At 48.2% G+C, this 16,995-nt stretch overlaps 1 protein-coding gene across 3 annotated transcripts in view; it reads right to left on the bottom strand.

Annotated features, from left to right (window-relative positions):
• LOC147016616 (uncharacterized) overlaps positions 1-15,823 on the bottom strand; it is an 89,242-nt gene extending 73,419 nt beyond the window's left edge. Inside the window, exons 1-3 of one of the 3 annotated variants that reach the window (XR_015049117.1) lie at positions 15,632-15,808; positions 13,604-13,767; positions 1,737-1,796 (exon numbers count right to left, since the gene is read on the bottom strand). Coding sequence is in view for 2 of the 3 variants with exons in the window: in XM_085845421.1 (XP_085701547.1) it covers positions 1,737-1,796; positions 13,604-13,767; positions 15,632-15,645 (238 nt within the window). In the remaining variant the exon portion in view is untranslated. Of the gene's footprint in view, positions 1-1,736; positions 1,797-13,603; positions 13,768-15,631 lie in introns of all 3 variants that reach the window. The other 2 variants (XM_085845421.1, XM_085845422.1) reach the window with 2 other exon arrangements.
• Between the last annotated feature and the right edge of the window lie 1,172 nt (positions 15,824-16,995).

Here is a 16,995-nt window from a genome sequence, read left to right as displayed (position 1 = left end):
TCTTGGGAATTTATCCACCTCCCTCAACGGGGAGGGTCCCTTGGTGAAACACACCTCGCTGTCCGCCTAAGTGTCAATGCCGCAAAGGTCGTTGTACAAGAGTTACCACACCTGTGGAAGCCGAGAACTGGGACCGCGAGACCCCATCTCGGCAATTCAGGGTACGAGCAGCCAGCGGGTGGTGATGGAGCGTGATGGGCCGAGGGGGTCATGCATATGGGATGGTTTATTAGATGTAATAACCTGACGAGAAAATAACATCGCAACGCACACATTTGACTCTCCCACTGGACAGAAGGAAGGGGATTTGACTACACACATACTTAACGACATAACTGACTTTTGGGACCTGTATGTTGAATGCTCATGGTTTCCAGATCCATAACAATATATATATATATATATATATATATATATATATATATATATATATATATATATATATCTCATAAGGTTATGCACAGGTTAGGCCAAAGCTAGTTGACTGAGTTTGGTAGGTGACAAGAACAAGCTTATTAACCTCCGCCACCGAAGATCGGAGGTTACTGTTTTTGTTTGTGAACAGTATTACGGAAAAACTCCTCGACGGATTTCGACGAAACTTGGTGGGCGGATTAGGTATGGTCCAAGGATCATGCCATTAGATTTTGGACTTGGCCCAAAAATCCAATATGGCCGCTATGGCGGCCATTTTGAAAAAATATTTCAATTTTTTTTTTTGCATTTCTACATGTTTTAAGTGATTTCCACCCCCCCCCCAAAAAAAAAAATTGCAACTTTTGTTTCAACAAAATTTCGATTTTTTTTGTTGCATTTCTACATGTTTCAGTGATTTCCAACAACAAACATGCCAAAATTATAATTGCGGCTGATTTGGAACTTCAGGTGGATATACCCATGTAAAATCAATTTCTGTCTCAAGGAATCTAGTTATGACGAATGAATTGATTATGTAAAAGGGAAAGTTGCAAACTATAACTCTGTGAGCACTGTTGACATCAAATTGAATGAATAGGATATCAGGTTCACTTGAGTGACCTAGCAGTATTGGCAGCGGAGGTTTTGCACTCTACCGAGTGCTCCCCCTCTAGTTAGATTTTGGTTCAGGTCCGGATGCAGATCTGGCCCATCAATGGGATAAAAAATGTAAACTGTTCAGCCTGGCTGGAGGTCTATGCTCTACTGAGTGCTCTCCCCATGAAATAACTGTGTTTATTGCGTAAATCATAGAAAGAAATAAACTCTGTGCACTTGTGCCTGAAACCTGATACACCATCGCAACGCTCCAAGAATAGTAATATTCTTTTTTATGAGAGAGTTTGCGTTTTTACAACCACAGGTAGTCATCAGGTATTTGAGAGTTACAGCCTAAAGGCCCATGTTTGAAGCATCTCCAAGCCCGACGCATCACGGTACGTTTCTGAAAGCACACAAAGTAAATATATAAATATTCAGGATATCCGAGAAAATATCTGGGATCCACATTGACATGATTTCTGTTTGGAATGTGATTGATATTCCTGATTTGCATAAACTAAAGTAAACAGGAATGGAGGAATGAATAACATGGTTGGGATTTTCATTCACAATTTAATACCAAACTTCATGGATATTTATTCCTCGGGAGAAATAACAAGTAACGGATACACCACTGTAGTCAAGTTTACTCTGGATTGTCACATTATCATCATTAACAATAAAAACGAAATCATCAATAATGTGTTTGTGATTCAAACCTTCATCTTGAGGGAACGAATCATCGACAAACTCGGACTTCACCTTCACTTTTATAAAATCTGAAACAAAAACAATATATTTAAACCAAACTATAAATGTTCCAACAAAAAGTTTTGACCACAATATGGTATTAACAAGTACTCACTTTACAATCTCAACAACATATTGTTATGGAAATGGCCCTTATTGGACGACTAAATATAGGATTAGCTCAGATCCCCCATTAAATGCATGTATAGATAGGTTGTTTGGTAAAAAGGACATTATATGTGTGTCGGGAGGTGTAAAAGGCTGTTTTATGTTTGTACAGTGGTGGTGGAACAACGGCCCCCTCTTCTTCCTCCCCTCTAAGGACGATAGGCCCCGCCCAGTCGGCTGAGGGGACGTGGCCTGGAGAGAGGGTGTGGCTCGAGGGAGGAAGTGACGCGAAGGGGAGGGGTTTTGTTCGGCTTCGCCGAGAGAGGCGTGCTCGTGGAACGAAAGGAGAAACTGTGAGAGAAAAGGATTTCAGTTTGGATGAGCGTCGGGTTCTCGAGGCGTGCTCGGAGTCGCTTCGAAGCGAGAAACTAAGGCTTCGTGAAAAGAGCTGTGTGTGGAGAACAGTCGCTCTCGAAAGAGTGCTCGTGTTTTCGAAGTAAGCGAACGTAAGAGAGGCTGCCTGCACATCGAGCCGGCGATCGACTCTTGTGGGGAGGTGATCGACAGGTTCGGCCTGCGTCTGGCTGTGGAGCCTCCGTCCTTGCTCACCTCACGGCTGGACACGTTGATCCGCCTGCGGAGCTCGGCAACTCGATTTGGGCCTTGTCTTCTGAACGGGCCAGGCCTGGATTTGTATGCTGAACCCTGGAGAGAGATCGGCTGAGGCCCATCGTTGATCTGGCGGGCTTGTGCCGTCGACATTGCGCGGGGCCAGAGCGCACGGAGACCGCGTGTGTGAGGTCTGCGACAAAAGGACAAGCGCCATTTTGCCACGCGGCGTGGTTCGAGCTGGGAGTTCGAATCCATGGACATCCGCCTGTGGCAAGCGACATTCGTGCTTTTTGACACTGTCCTCTCATCCAAGAAACCTCACCAAGTACTCTGTCTTGTCTTGCATGCATGCTTTTTGTCTTAGTCTGCACGTGTTGTATAAGGCATATTTCAGTAGCGACCCCCTTGAAACCCATAGACCGTGGTTCCCTAGTTAAGAACGGGTTGAGGATCATTAATAAAACCATTGTCGTGAATTTTGCTTGTGTTGTGAACCCCGATGTTCCCCAATAAATCTGGTTAATTCGTATGAAGTTGTCGCTATGGATAAATTTGTGTCGCGTCGAGGAACGATCCATTCGATTGGCAGATAAAACCGAAATGGTTACAGACCGACAGAAAACGCTCGGCATCTGACACAACCAGTCTGTAACCAGGGGGTTCTATTTCCCCAACTGGCAAGGTACAAGGATTACGTTGGTATCGCGATTGAAGGCGCGTGACCCGAGGCCTGTGCTGAGCCGGCTGGCGTTGTAAACCCCGGAGACGGTGAGGGTGGCGCCAAGGACCGGGTGAGAATCCCGCCACCCTGGATCCGCAACAATATTTAACCCCACCTACCCCTGTATATGATAGGGGAAGGATTGTTGCTGTTTGTTGTAGGGGTTGTTTGTACAATTAGCGCTCCAATTATGGTACCACAGAGTTTCTTACACCCCCCTCGGAGTACAAAGCCAACATTGAGAATATTTATTTTCTTCCTGCACTTTTAATTTCCAAAATTTATGAGCTGTATCTCTTACCTGGCTCAGACTTTCAAAATGAAATTTTGCATCAATAATGTGAATACGAAGTATGCGGAGGTGACATTATTTGACCTTGACCGAATTTTAAGGTCATGACATCATCGACATTTTTATATTTTCCACCATAACTTGACGAAGCTTTGTCCCATCCATCCATCCATTGGGACCATACTCTGTGCAGTCTCCTTGGGGCTTGTATCATGGTATTGTGTACACTGTGGTCCTAAATGAGGAGAAAGCTTCGAAATTGAACCCAGTTTTAATAAGATAAACAATCTTAATGTTATTTAATGCCCAAGTGTCTGCTTTCAGAAAATGTATACTTTGCTATGGGTCCTATGGATATAGTTGCTTACAAAGCATGTTTTTTTTTTATCCAAACACAGGCTATTTTTTTCCATTTTTATAGCTCATTTTTTAGAAATGGGTTACATGTATGATTGTATATATTGTCCAAAATGGTTGAAAAGGCATTTTTTTGTTTGATATATATATATATATATATATATATATATATATATATATATATATATATATATATATATATATATATATATATATATATATATATATATATTGTTGTGGTTACCAGATTCGCAAACCACCATTCAGGTCCCTTAGGTGAGGTATCTCGGTAAGTACATGTGTAGTTAGGCCCGAACCCGTTGTCTAGTGGGAATACATGTCATTTATACGTGCTGCGACTCTTCAGGATAGCCGTTTTTCTTTTACTATCTTTATTTTGGACCAACCGCCATGATTACCACCACAACCACAACATCAACCACCAACCACAACGCCGCTTCACCACAACCGCCACGACCTTCCCGTCACACCTCGCAACCGTAGCATCGCCACCGTTCTTGCCCCGCTGTGGGTACCGGTGTTGGACTCATGCAGAACGCGCGTCGAAAAAACGTGTACAAAATCACGGATTTTGTGCTTCAAAAACGGATCAAAAACGACACACGCCCACTTTTTGCCGTCCAATCGGTGAGCGAGGGGCGATTTGGCCCCGCCTCCAGAACGATCGATATATGCAAATTTGTGGATCAAAAAGCCTTCACGCCCACTTTTTCTCGGGCCAATGGGGAGCGAGGTGAAAGGTCAAAGGGAGGGGGTCAAAGGCGAAGTTACGGGGGGATAAAAGGACGGTGTTCGTCAGTCGAAAGAGGAGAACGAGAACGAGAACGGGAACGAGAAGGAAAAGGAGAACGAGAACGAAAAGGAGAACGAGAACGAGAAGGAGTCGGAACGGAGGGGACGAGTGTGGAAGTCTGGAGCCCGAAGCCTGCAGTGGCTGGAGAAGCTGAAGAGAGTCAGACGAGTGGGTGCTCGCGTCGGTGCCAGGAGCTGCACGCCCGAGGGAGGCCGGCAGCGCGACCTGGCCGAGGTGGAGACGCACACCAGGGATAATAAAGATCATCTATACCCCGAGCATCAGCAACCCCCTCCTGTTTCCCCCCGCGCTGAGATAGTGCGACAAAGGGGGCCCCTTTTCCCACCCCCCTGCCTGACACTGTCCGCGAGGCCCGCGGAGAGAGGCGCCATCGCCGCTCCGCGTCTCATCACCAGACGGGTAGGCGCGACCCGGTCTCGGCCTCAGGCCCGCCTCATTCTTGAGGTATTTCTTTTCCTTGGTTTTGGGTATGTGTTGTCGGCGCCGTCTGTGAAGTAGAATTGTATAAGTGTTGCCGTGTGCTCGGTAGTCGGTATTAGCTCTGCATTGTTTTCGCTTTTATATTTGCTTTTTGTGTAAATGGAATTGTGTTTTCTTTTTTTTGTGTGCTTTTGGTGGAATTGTATTTGTGTGCTTCCCGTGTGCCGCGAATAAATGTGCTTTATTGTTGAACTGTTCTCCCGCTTCGCTTCGTCTTTTCCCCCATTGAACCCTCATCTTGCTTCACGTAAAGGGTTGGTAGTGGGCTGAGTACGCCCGATAATTAATCGAACCGTCGAGGTCAACGAATAACACCGCTCGGTTATTCTGATAGTACGGAACGGGTCGCTTAAGTGGCCCGTGTCCGAAGTCGACCTGCGGCGAGGTGCGATCGCCCGGTCTACCCTCCGCGTGGGTACTTAGGTAGGTCGAATTTGGCGAGCAACCCTATCCCACGCGGGGGCTGATTGGCTCGATCGCGGTGAGACCGAAAGGTCCACCCGTGACTGGTTCCCGGCGTTAGTCCGAGAGGGTCACGACTGGATTGTCCGTCCGGTGGGCGACGTGCCGCGATTCGAGTTACGTGGCCGTTCGCACGCCGGCGGGCGCGAAGACCGCAACACTGGTGTCAGGTCGTGCGATACAAATTCATCGCCCTCCTCGCGGCACTGGTATTGGAGAGCGGGACAACAGGCTCTCCTGTCTCCAGCGAAATTCACGGGAATCGGTCCAGGGGTGAGAGAAGCGACCCCCGATTCCCTCCAAATTACGAGCGAGCAAATTAACCCTTCACGAGAAGCAAGATGGCGTCTCAAGGCGAGCGGGAGCCGGGGGTATTAGAAATGGATGTAGAATGTGTAGGATCCATGGTCCAGGATGGAATCCCCGAGCAGGAAATGTTGATTGTGCAGGAACACGGACTCGCCCAACTAAACCCAGAACCTGAAATGGGTGCGGCAGCGGCCGCAGTGTATGACACCTCCCCCCCCTCTCCACCAAAACCCTTCCCCAACCCTTGCCGAAACGGCTCAGCTGAGTGCATCCAACATGGCCCAGCTATGCGCCATGCTGGCGGCAATGAACGAAAAGATGAATGCGAAAATGATCGAAAAAATGGATGCAAACACAAATGAAATGAAAAACGAAATGAAAGGCATGAACGAAAAGATGGATACTAATACAAATGAAATGAAAAACGAAATGAAAGGCATGAACGAAAAGATGGATACAAATACAAATGAAATGAAAAACGAAATGAAAGGCATGAACGAAAAGATGGATACAAATACAAATGAAATGAAAAACGAAATGAACAAGCAAATAAACGGAATGGAAGCAAACATGAAGGAGGAAATGAAAAAGTTCCGGGGTGAGACGCAGAACATGGGCCGATGCCTGCAGGCGGGCATGAAGGCCGTGACAAAGGAAATAATAGTTGAGACAAGGGAGGTAAAGGGTGAAGAGTTGGCAGAGACACGGGAGATAGAAAAAATAGAGGAAAGACTACACGAGGAAGACGGGGTAAGTGACGCACACACACACACAGAGGTAGTGGAGGATAATGGGGGTGAGCTGGCGGACTGGGTAGAGACCCAGTGCGAGCACCTGGATGACCTCCTCCAGGAACGAGGGGAGGGAGTATGCCCCCTTGAGGCGAGTCACGACCAGGTGAGTTCGGTCGTGCTTTGCGAGGTTGAGGGGACGAGTGCTGTGGACAGGTGCACGGAGAGCTTGGGGGGTATAGAGGCCCCGGAGACCCTTGTGGGGACACGAATCCCCAGTGTGGTTGTCCCCGCGTGTGTGGGTGAGGCATCGTGTGTGAGTGAGGCCGTGTGTGTGAGTGAAACGGCCAGTATGAGTGAGGCACCACGTGTGAGTGGTGTGGTGGCGATTGTGCCGGTGTACGTGCTTCCCAGCACACGGTGTATGGATGAGGCACCGCGGTTGAGTGCCCCCGCGTGTATGAGTGAGGGACGTTGTGTGGAAGAGACCGCGTGTGTGAGTGTCGCCGTGTGTATGAGTGAGGTACCGCGGGTGAGTGCCCCCGCGTGTATGAGTGAGGCACGGTGTGTGGATGAGGCACAGCAGTTGAGTGCCCTCGCGTGCGTGGGTGAGGCACCGCGGGTGAGTGCCCCCGCGCGAGTGAATGGAGCACCACGTGTGAGTAGTATGGTTTGTGTGAGTAGTGAGGCACGCGTGAGTGAACGGCCGTGTGCAAGGTCGCTGTGTGCCAGGGAGACCGTGTGTGTGAGAGAGCGGTATGAGAGGGAGATGTCGGTCGGCATGCGGGAGCACGCAGCCGCGTCTCCCCGTGTGAATGTGATGGAGTGGACTGTGTGCGTCGTAACACGCAGGTGTGCGTGGGTTGAATGGCGACGACGGCGACATGGGAGGAACGAAAGCCGAGTAGCGGCTGTAGTTGTTTCGGGGACCGTGCCGGGTTCGCCCAGCAGTGAGCACGCGGTTCGTGCTGTGCAACGCACGAGACCACCACGTGCTCGCTTGCGAGAGTGAAGTCCCGGTCCGGAAACGCACGCGGTGGATTTGCCGATCCCGCGGACGGACAAAGTTTAGGCAGGTAAACGGATTTGGACCGACGGGTTCTCCACGCGATCGTGTGTGTTAAGCTCCAACGGGCAAAGCACATGTGTTCGCGTGGGGAACCCCTCGAAACGTGGGGCTTGTGTTTTTTTTATGCGCACGGTGACGTCATGGCTGCACGTGTGGTTGGAATCCGGCAGGAGGGGTATCTCTGCCGGATGGTAGCGTCCAAGGAGGGACGAGGAACACGTGCAGCTGCATGACGTCACGGGCAGGTGCAAAGTGCGCGAGCTCTGAGTTGCCGCGCTGGCGCTGCGCATGTAGAAAAAAAACAAAAAAAAAAAACAAGCCTCACTTTCGGGTGCAAAGGATTCCTGGGCAAGGGGTGAAAGACCCCCTTGAGCTGGGCACAGGATGGAAAACTAGTTAGGGGGAAGGGTTAGCTTAGCTCGACCGACTTCATGGGGCAGGGGTAAGTCCTCATGGAGTCCGTGGAATGGATTAGGTAGAGGGATTTAGTGAGCTTTAGGTTGGGAAATAAAATGATTTATTTGAGGACATGGACAGACTTGTGGATGTGTAGAGGGGACGTAGTTTAGCTACGTAGTGTTAAAAGGAACGTGCTGTAGTTTAAGGGACGACGTGGGAGCACGAGTTAGTTAGGGGATGTAGTTAGAAGGATGGCAGAGTTCAGCGGTGTGTGTGTTGAAGAGTTGTTGGTGAGTTGTGAGGTGAGTACATGGTGAGTGAGTGAGGCCAGCGGGTCTGTGTGTGGAGTGAATGGGGAATGCATGGTGCGATGAGTGATTGGGGGGAGGAGTGACTCCCGCCCAAGGGACCCCGGGGTCAGTGTAGAGTGAGTTAGCTGGGTTAGTCAAATTGAAAAATGGAGGTCGTTTTGTTGTTGTGGGAAAGTAGGCTCGAGACTCATTTGGAGGGGTGCAGGAGCCCTGTTGACGGGCTTGGGAGCGTGGCTGCGAAAGGTGAGTATCGCTGAGTGGGTACCCCGGGCACCAGGCTAGTCGGCCGCGGTAGGCCATGGGCCCATGGGGGGCCGGGATAGAGTAGTGGGCACGGGTGCGCCTGCTTGGTGCGGGGGCCCGGGGCGCCATTAGCCGCGTGGGCAGTGTTGTGGGCACGGGTGACCCTCGGAAAGGGGCCCGGGAGGCCGGCCTGCCACGTGTGCGTTTCAGGGGAGGTGCCATGGGGGGCACTCCCCGGTGTTAGGGAACTGGTAGGCTCGGAGGCAGTGTAGTGCCCGGGGGTGCCATAGCGGGAGATTCGGCAGAGGGTCGTGCCTGCCAAAGGGAGCCACGTGTCCCAGCCAGGAGACCGTGTGAGGGCACGGAGAGAAAATTGGGGGGCGAGGCCCGAAATTGTGAGGACACCAACACAGGCGACGGGAATCTGGGTTGTTAGAACCAATAGTTTAAGCGAGAGGCGCTTGTTGAAAGCCCCGGGGTAGTTTAACTGTTAAATGGATAGGGTAGATTAGGAGATGTACCCCTCCGCACCATCCATCCCCTCGCTGTCGTTGTGGGCCGCTGGACCCACTTTGGGTTAGATCGCCGAACTCGGGGGAGGCCATTCTGAGGCTTCGTTGGGCCTCGACACAGGACGTTAGCTCTCCCTTATTCCCCTCCGGGAAGGGAACGTAGGGGTTGGGAGTAGGCTAGGTGACAGGATAGGTTAGCCGAACAAGGACAGTAAAGGGGGTTAGGGGACGATTTATAGTGGGGAAGTAAAAATAAAAACAACAAAAAAAATAAGTTGGGGCTAAATTGGGGTTTGACAAAATAAGGGAGTGGGTATAGACAGTGACAGGCAAAGGCGATAGGTGGGAGTGAGACAGGTAGGTAGGTCCGAGCCCGCCTTCCAAGTGGCCAGCACCACCGCACTCCCTCCACCAACTTCCACTGACGGCAAAAGCTGGCCAGCTTCATCTGCTGGCTGTGTTACTGCAAGGCCTGTGCCGGCCCACTTCATCTGCCGGCTGGCTGTTTTTCTTCAAGGCCTGTGCCGGCCCACTTCATCGGCAGCTGTTGTTTTGCTGCAAGGCCTGTGCCATCGGCTGGCCGTGTTTGCTTCAAGGCCTGTGCCGGCCAGTTCATCTGCCCGCTATGTTTGCCTGCAGCGGCCTTCTTCTGCGGGCTGTGTTTGCCTGCTGCCTTTGCCATGCCATGCCCACTGCCCACGTTCACCAGCCCGTTCAATTTTTGCTTTGCCCCCCCCTGTTCATTGCCATGTGCGCCAGGATCGTAAAAGCAACAGTTTGCAAGCTGCGAGAACTGCCCCGTTGGCAGCTACAACACGGGCCTGCAGTGGCGGCCCGTGCACCGTGTTTGTGTTCATCCATCCATTCGTTGTGCTCATTGCGTGTGCCACTTGAGCTGGCACGGAGACTACGTTTGTGCAGCCCATGCACCGTTGTGGTTCACTGCGTTCAGTTCAAAAAGGGAAGGCCTTGGACTGCGTGTGAGCAGCCAGCCACGTTCCCTGTCACCTGCATTGTTTGAGCCAGAGACTGCATGCGGGCAGCCTGGCTCCCTGCTAACTGCTTTCTTTTTGCAGAGTTCAATGATCCTGGGCCATGGTTTAGTGTAAAATTTGTAAGTTAAGGTTAAGATGTACTGTAAATATGAGTGCGCCCCCGGCATGTATGTCTTAGCGCCGGCAATTTTATTTAAGTCGGCAATTTTATTTAAGTCGTCCGTGTGAGTGAGTTTGTTTAGATAGTTACGCAGCCCTCAGGTTATTTATTTTGGGGACACGAATACCATGAATGTCGCACTCAGGGATCCGTAGGTAAAATGTACTAGGGGAAAACTACACATGATGGCACACGAAAATTTGACGACTCGGGACGAGTCTGTAAAAAGGGAAGGGGGTAGTGTTGTGGTTACCAGATTCGCAAACCACCATTCAGGTCCCTTAGGTGAGGTATCTCGGTAAGTACATGTGTAGTTAGGCCCGAACCCGTTGTCTAGTGGGAATACATGTCATTTATACGTGCTGCGACTCTTCAGGATAGCCGTTTTTCTTTTACTATCTTTATTTTGGACCAACCGCCATGATTACCACCACAACCACAACATCAACCACCAACCACAACGCCGCTTCACCACAACCGCCACGACCTTCCCGTCACACCTCGCAACCGTAGCATCGCCACCGTTCTTGCCCCGCTGTGGGTACCGGTGTTGGACTCATGCAGAACGCGCGTCGAAAAAACGTGTACAAAATCACGGATTTTGTGCTTCAAAAACGGATCAAAAACGACACACGCCCACTTTTTGCCGTCCAATCGGTGAGCGAGGGGCGATTTGGCCCCGCCTCCAGAACGATCGATATATGCAAATTTGTGGATCAAAAAGCCTTCACGCCCACTTTTTCTCGGGCCAATGGGGAGCGAGGTGAAAGGTCAAAGGGAGGGGGTCAAAGGCGAAGTTACGGGGGGATAAAAGGACGGTGTTCGTCAGTCGAAAGAGGAGAACGAGAACGGGAACGAGATGGAAAAGGAGAACGAGAACGAAAAGGAGAACGAGAACGAGAAGGAGTCGGAACGGAGGGGACGAGTGTGGAAGTCTGGAGCCCGAAGCCTGCAGTGGCTGGAGAAGCTGAAGAGAGTCAGACGAGGGGGTGCTCGCGTCGGTGCCAGGAGCTGCACGCCCGAGGGAGGCCGGCAGCGCGACCTGGCCGAGGTGGAGACGCACACCAGGGATAATAAAGATCCTCTATACCCCGAGCATCAGCAACCCCCTCCTGTTTCCCCCCGCGCTGAGATAGTGCGACAAAGGGGGCCCCTTTTCCCACCCCCTGCCTGACACTGTCCGCGAGGCCCGCGGAGAGAGGCGCCATCGCCGCTCCGCGTCTCATCACCAGACGGGTAGGCGCGACCCGGTCTCGGCCTCAGGCCCGCCTCATTCTTGAGGTATTTCTTTTCCTTGGTTTTGGGTATGTGTTGTCGGCGCCGTCTGTGAAGTAGAATTGTATAAGTGTTGCCGTGTGCTCGGTAGTCGGTATTAGCTCTGCATTGTTTTCGCTTTTATATTTGCTTTTTGTGTAAATGGAATTGTGTTTTCTTTTTTTGTGTGCTTTTGGTGGAATTGTATTTGTGTGCTTCCCGTGTGCCGCGAATAAATGTGCTTTATTGTTGAACTGTTCTCCCGCTTCGCTTCGTCTTTTCCCCCATTGAACCCTCATCTTGCTTCACGTAAAGGGTTGGTAGTGGGCTGAGTACGCCCGATAATTAATCGAACCGTCGAGGTCGACGATAACACCGCTCGGTTATTCTGATAGTACGGAACGGGTCGCTTAAGTGGCCCGTGTCCGAAGTCGACCTGCGGCGAGGTGCGATTGCCCGGTCTACCCTCCGCGTGGGTACTTAGGTAGGTCGAATTTGGCGAGCAACCCTATCCCACGCGGGGGCTGATTGGCTCGATCGCGGTGAGACCGAAAGGTCCACCCGTGACTGGTTCCCGGCGTTAGTCCGAGAGGGTCACGACTGGATTGTCCGTCCGGTGGGCGACGTGCCGCGATTCGAGTTACGTGGCCGTTCGCACGCCGGCGGGCGCGAAGACCGCAACAATATATATATATATATTATATATATATATAATCATTATACATAAGAATAGAACAATTCCTCAAAACAGTACATTTCTTATGACCTTCTGCATATCTTGGCACCTTCAAATGTGTAAAATCTCAGATTTTGCAAAATTTCCCCCAGTCATAATGAAGCTTACAAAATCTTATTCCAGAAATTTGAAATGCATCTGATAGAACATCTTAAATAGCAATTTACTCCTGCATAAAGTGATGATTTAAAATGGCAAGTTTCAACATGGATCATTACTACATACCAGTTTTTAGGTTCACTTCCATGATTGGGTCAAAAATGTTAGGAAGTACGTAACAAATTGCATTTACCAAGCTGCTACAAAATTGCTGGTAGCTATAAGCTTGATTTTAAAACCATAGAATAAGTTTACCAAGATGGTCCTATGATATAAAAATCAATACCAAAGGCCAGTTTGTGTTCAGTATATGGAACATCAAAGGTCGTTAGGAAGTACCTAACGTTTTTAGGAAATCTGCACTTTTAATCCTAAGATGTTAGTTTGGTTCATCACAGCATGTATTTCTATGGTTATGTTTATGTGCATATATATTTATGACCTGAATGAACACTGATCAATTTGTTAATTTCATATGACCTTGACCTCTTTCATATGATTTTCATTTTTTGGTCCCCCGTGTCCTAAATGTGTACATAATACCTTGCTACAAGCGTTGGCTATTGAACACCACTCCGACAGTGTACCAGCAAGCTGACACTCATTTTTGCTGACCTCAGAAGGAGGACAGGCAGAGTCAACCCCACCTGGTATTAACTCAACAGCCAAGTGGGATTCAAACTCAGCATCCTAGGATTCCAAGCCCACCACCGAAACCCTTAAGCCAACACCAGGCATAAGCTTTGTCCCATCAGAAGGAAATTGCCCTCTCTGGAGAGCTGAGAGCAAGGCACATTTACGATTTATTTATATTATTTTCTAATAATATTAATATGATGCTATCATCATGACTACTATTGTATAGATAAGATAGAAAGACAGAGAGAGACAGAGAGACACTGCAAACTCCATTGTGTGACATTTAATCTCACTGGCAAGTTTAACATTGGATAAGTAACCACCAAATGGGCAGACACCAAATTATGTATTTTAGTATGATGCAGTTCACATGTTGTTTCACTTTATTTATTCGAATTGTAATCCAAGATGGCGGATCATACGTGTGGTGACATCATATGTATACATGTTTCACAGTGCACAACATGAACCAGCACAGACTATGTACGATGACAGGAAGGCAACGCACGTACCAGATCCTGACTCCTCCTCAGGTGGACCGACACTGGACCCATGGTCTGTGGAAGAAACTCTTGGACCAATCGCGCTTCCTCCATCAGAATCGCTCGTAGATCCCAGAGGGTTTGTTCTGTGGTCTTCACTGTAGAGATCTTGCTTCATGGTACACCGGAGGGGACTGTGAGGTAGAGCATGATAAAGTATGGTACTGTAGGGTAGAGTGCAGTGAGATACGGTACTGCAAGATGGGTGCAGTAAAGTACGGTACTGTGAGGTAAAGTATGGCACTGTAAGGTAGAGTGTAGTGCAGTACGGTATTGTAAGGTAGAGTATAGTAAAGCACAGTATTGTAAGGTAGAGTATCGTAAAGCACAGTACTGCAAGGTAGAGTGTAGTAAAGTGCAGTACTGTAAGGCAAAGTATCGTAAAGCACAGTACTGCAAGGTAGAGTATAGTAAAGCACGGTACTGTAAAATAGTGTAGTAAAGTACAGTACTGTACGGTACTGTAAGGTAGAGTATAGTAAAGCTTGGTACTGTGAGGTAGAGTATAGTAAAGCACAGTACTGTAAGGTTATAGAGTGCAGAGAAGTACGGTACTGTAAGGTAGAGTATAGTAAAGCACGGTACTGTAAGGTTATGGAGTGCACCGAAGTACGGTACTGTGAGGTAGAGTATAGTAAAGCACGGTACTGTAAGGTTATAGAGTGCAGACAAGTACGGTACTGTAAGGTAGAGTATAGTAAAGCATGGTACTGTAAGGTTATGGAGTGCAGCGAAGTACGGTACTGTGAGGTAGAGTATAGTAAAGCACAGTACTGTAAGGTTATGGAGTGCAGAGAAGTACGGTACTGTATGGTAGAGTATAGTAAAGTACGGAAACGTAAGGTTATGGAGTGCAGAGAAGTATGGTACTGTATGGTAGAGTATAGTAAAGTACGGTACCATAAGGTAGAGTATAGCAAAGTACAGTACTGTAAGGTAAAGTATAGTAAAGTACGGTACTGTAAGGTTATACAGTGCAGAGAAGCATGGTACTGTAGAGTACTGTAAGGTAGAGTATAGTAAAGTACGGTACTGTAAGGTTATACAGTGCAGAGAAGCACGGTACTGTAAGGTAGAGTATAGTAAAGTACGGTACAGTAAGGTTATAGAGTGCAGAGAAGCACGGTACTGTAAGGTAGAGTATAGTAAAGTACGGTACTGTAAGGTTATAGAGTGCAGAGAAGCATGGTACTGTAGAGTATAGTAAAGTACGGTACTGTAAGGTTATACAGTGCAGAGAAGCACGGTACTGTAAGGTAGAGTATAGTAAAGTACGGTACTGTAAGGTTATACAGTGCAGAGAAGCACGGTACTGTAAGGTAGAGTATAGTAAAGTACGGTACTGTAAGGTTATAGAGTGCAGAGAAGCATGGTACTGTAGCGTATAGTAAAGTACAGTACTGTAAGGTTATACAGTGCAGAGAAGCACGGTACTGTAAGGTAGAGTATAGTAAAGTACGGTACAGTAAGGTTATAGAGTGCAGAGAAGCACAGTACTGTAAGGTAGTGTAAAGTACGGTGCAGAGAAGCACGGTACTGTAAGGTAGAGTATAGTAAAGTACGGTACTGTGAGGTTATGAAGTGCAGAGAAGCACGGTACTGTAAGGTAGTGTAAAGTACGGTGCAGAGAAGCACGATACTGTAAGGTAGAGTATAGTAAAGTACGGTACTGTGAGGTTATGGAGTGCAGAGAAGCACGGTACTGTAAGGTAGAGTATAGTAAAGTACGGTACTGTGAGGTTATGGAGTGCAGAGAAGCACGGTACTGTAAGGTAGTGTAAAGTACGGTGCAGAGAAGCACGATACTGTAAGGTAGAGTATAGTAAAGTACGGTACTGTGAGGTTATGGAGTGCAGAGAAGCACGGTACTGTAAGGTCGCGTACAATAAAGCAGGGTACTGTAAGGTAGAGAGTAGTACACAACAGGTACACTTTGGTAAATGAATATAGACCTTGAGGTAGTCGTGTTCTGGTAAAAGTAAAACACGTGTCACGTACCTTCTCCAAACCATCTTATTCGCGGTTTCAAGACAACAGATTCTTTACATTAATCACGTGATCTCTGTCATTGGTGCGAAAAATGTAAAAAAAAAAAATCGTGTTTAACTGATCATTGTAGTTTTTGCAAACGGAGTCCCTTCATTACTCCCGTCCCGGGATCAGCTCCTCTCCCCTTCCTCCTCTCATCACAAGGAAATCAGACACAGGTGGAGGCCATTCAGCCCATCATGCCTGTGTCACATCAACACCACAACAATTTATCAACACAAGATTAAAACAAGAAAATTAAAAATGTTCTTATATATATTTTTTTGATTTATTTTTCCCCCTCAGGGTAGGGGGCATGGGCTTGGTTAAAAACACACATCAACCACACAACCCCCCCCCCCTTGACAAGACCCCCACCAACTGCACTCTGTACACGTGAACACAATGACCCATCGATGCTCAAACTACCTAAAAGTCTTATCAACATCCCCATACCCCCTCTATCTCCATAACTTCCAGGTACCTATCTAATTCTAATTTAAACTTCTGTTTCTGCTGCCACTACCTTTCCAGGGAGACCATTCCATGCATTAACTACTCTCTGAGTGAAAGTCCCCTACCTTATACCGTCTTAACTCTCCCCTTCTTTACTCTCAGGCTATGGCCCCTGGTTCTATCACTGTCTACTCTGTTGAATAATTCATCTTCACTTATTTTATCTCTACCTTCATTATCTTAAACATCTCTCTTATATCTCCTCGCAACTGCCTCCTTTCTCGTGAATAAAGCCCTGTCTCCTTCAACCGCTTCTCATAGCTGAATCTAGTTAGGCCCGGAATCAATCTAGTAGCCCTACGCTGAACCTTCTCTACAGCATCTATGTCCTTCCTGAGTTGTGGTGACCAAAACTACACACAATATTCTAAATGTGGCCCTCACTAAATTCCTGTACAATGTGAACACCACCTCTTTTGATTTATAAATTATCCCCTTCTGAATACAACCTAAAACCCGATTTGCTTTCCTCATCGCTGCCTGGAATTGTGTTGCCTGCTTACCTCCCATATCTATTACCACCCCCAGATCCCTCTCCTGTGTGACATGCTCCAAAATGACCCCTCTCATCCTGTAATCTCTATTTTCATTGTTCTTTCCCATCCCCAACACCTTACACTTGCTCAGGTTATATATTGCATCTGCCAGTCTTTTGCCCAATCTATGCAAGTATCAATACTTTCCTGAATCTGATTGCTTGTTTGTCCAAGTATCCCTCCATCTTGGCGTTCAAGTCCGCTATTAGTATCCCCTCTCGTTGATGTGGTGAGAGAGCTTTCTTTTCCCACCAAAGGTGGACGGAGGTTATTTTCGCCTCT

This window comes from Eptatretus burgeri, chromosome 11, assembly GCF_056783735.1.
Source record: "Eptatretus burgeri isolate ZD-2024b chromosome 11, Ebu_testis_v1, whole genome shotgun sequence".
Taxonomy (NCBI): domain Eukaryota; kingdom Metazoa; phylum Chordata; class Myxini; order Myxiniformes; family Myxinidae; genus Eptatretus; species Eptatretus burgeri.
The sequence above is the reverse complement of the archived record's forward strand: the minus strand, read 5'-3'. Positions and strand labels throughout refer to the sequence as shown.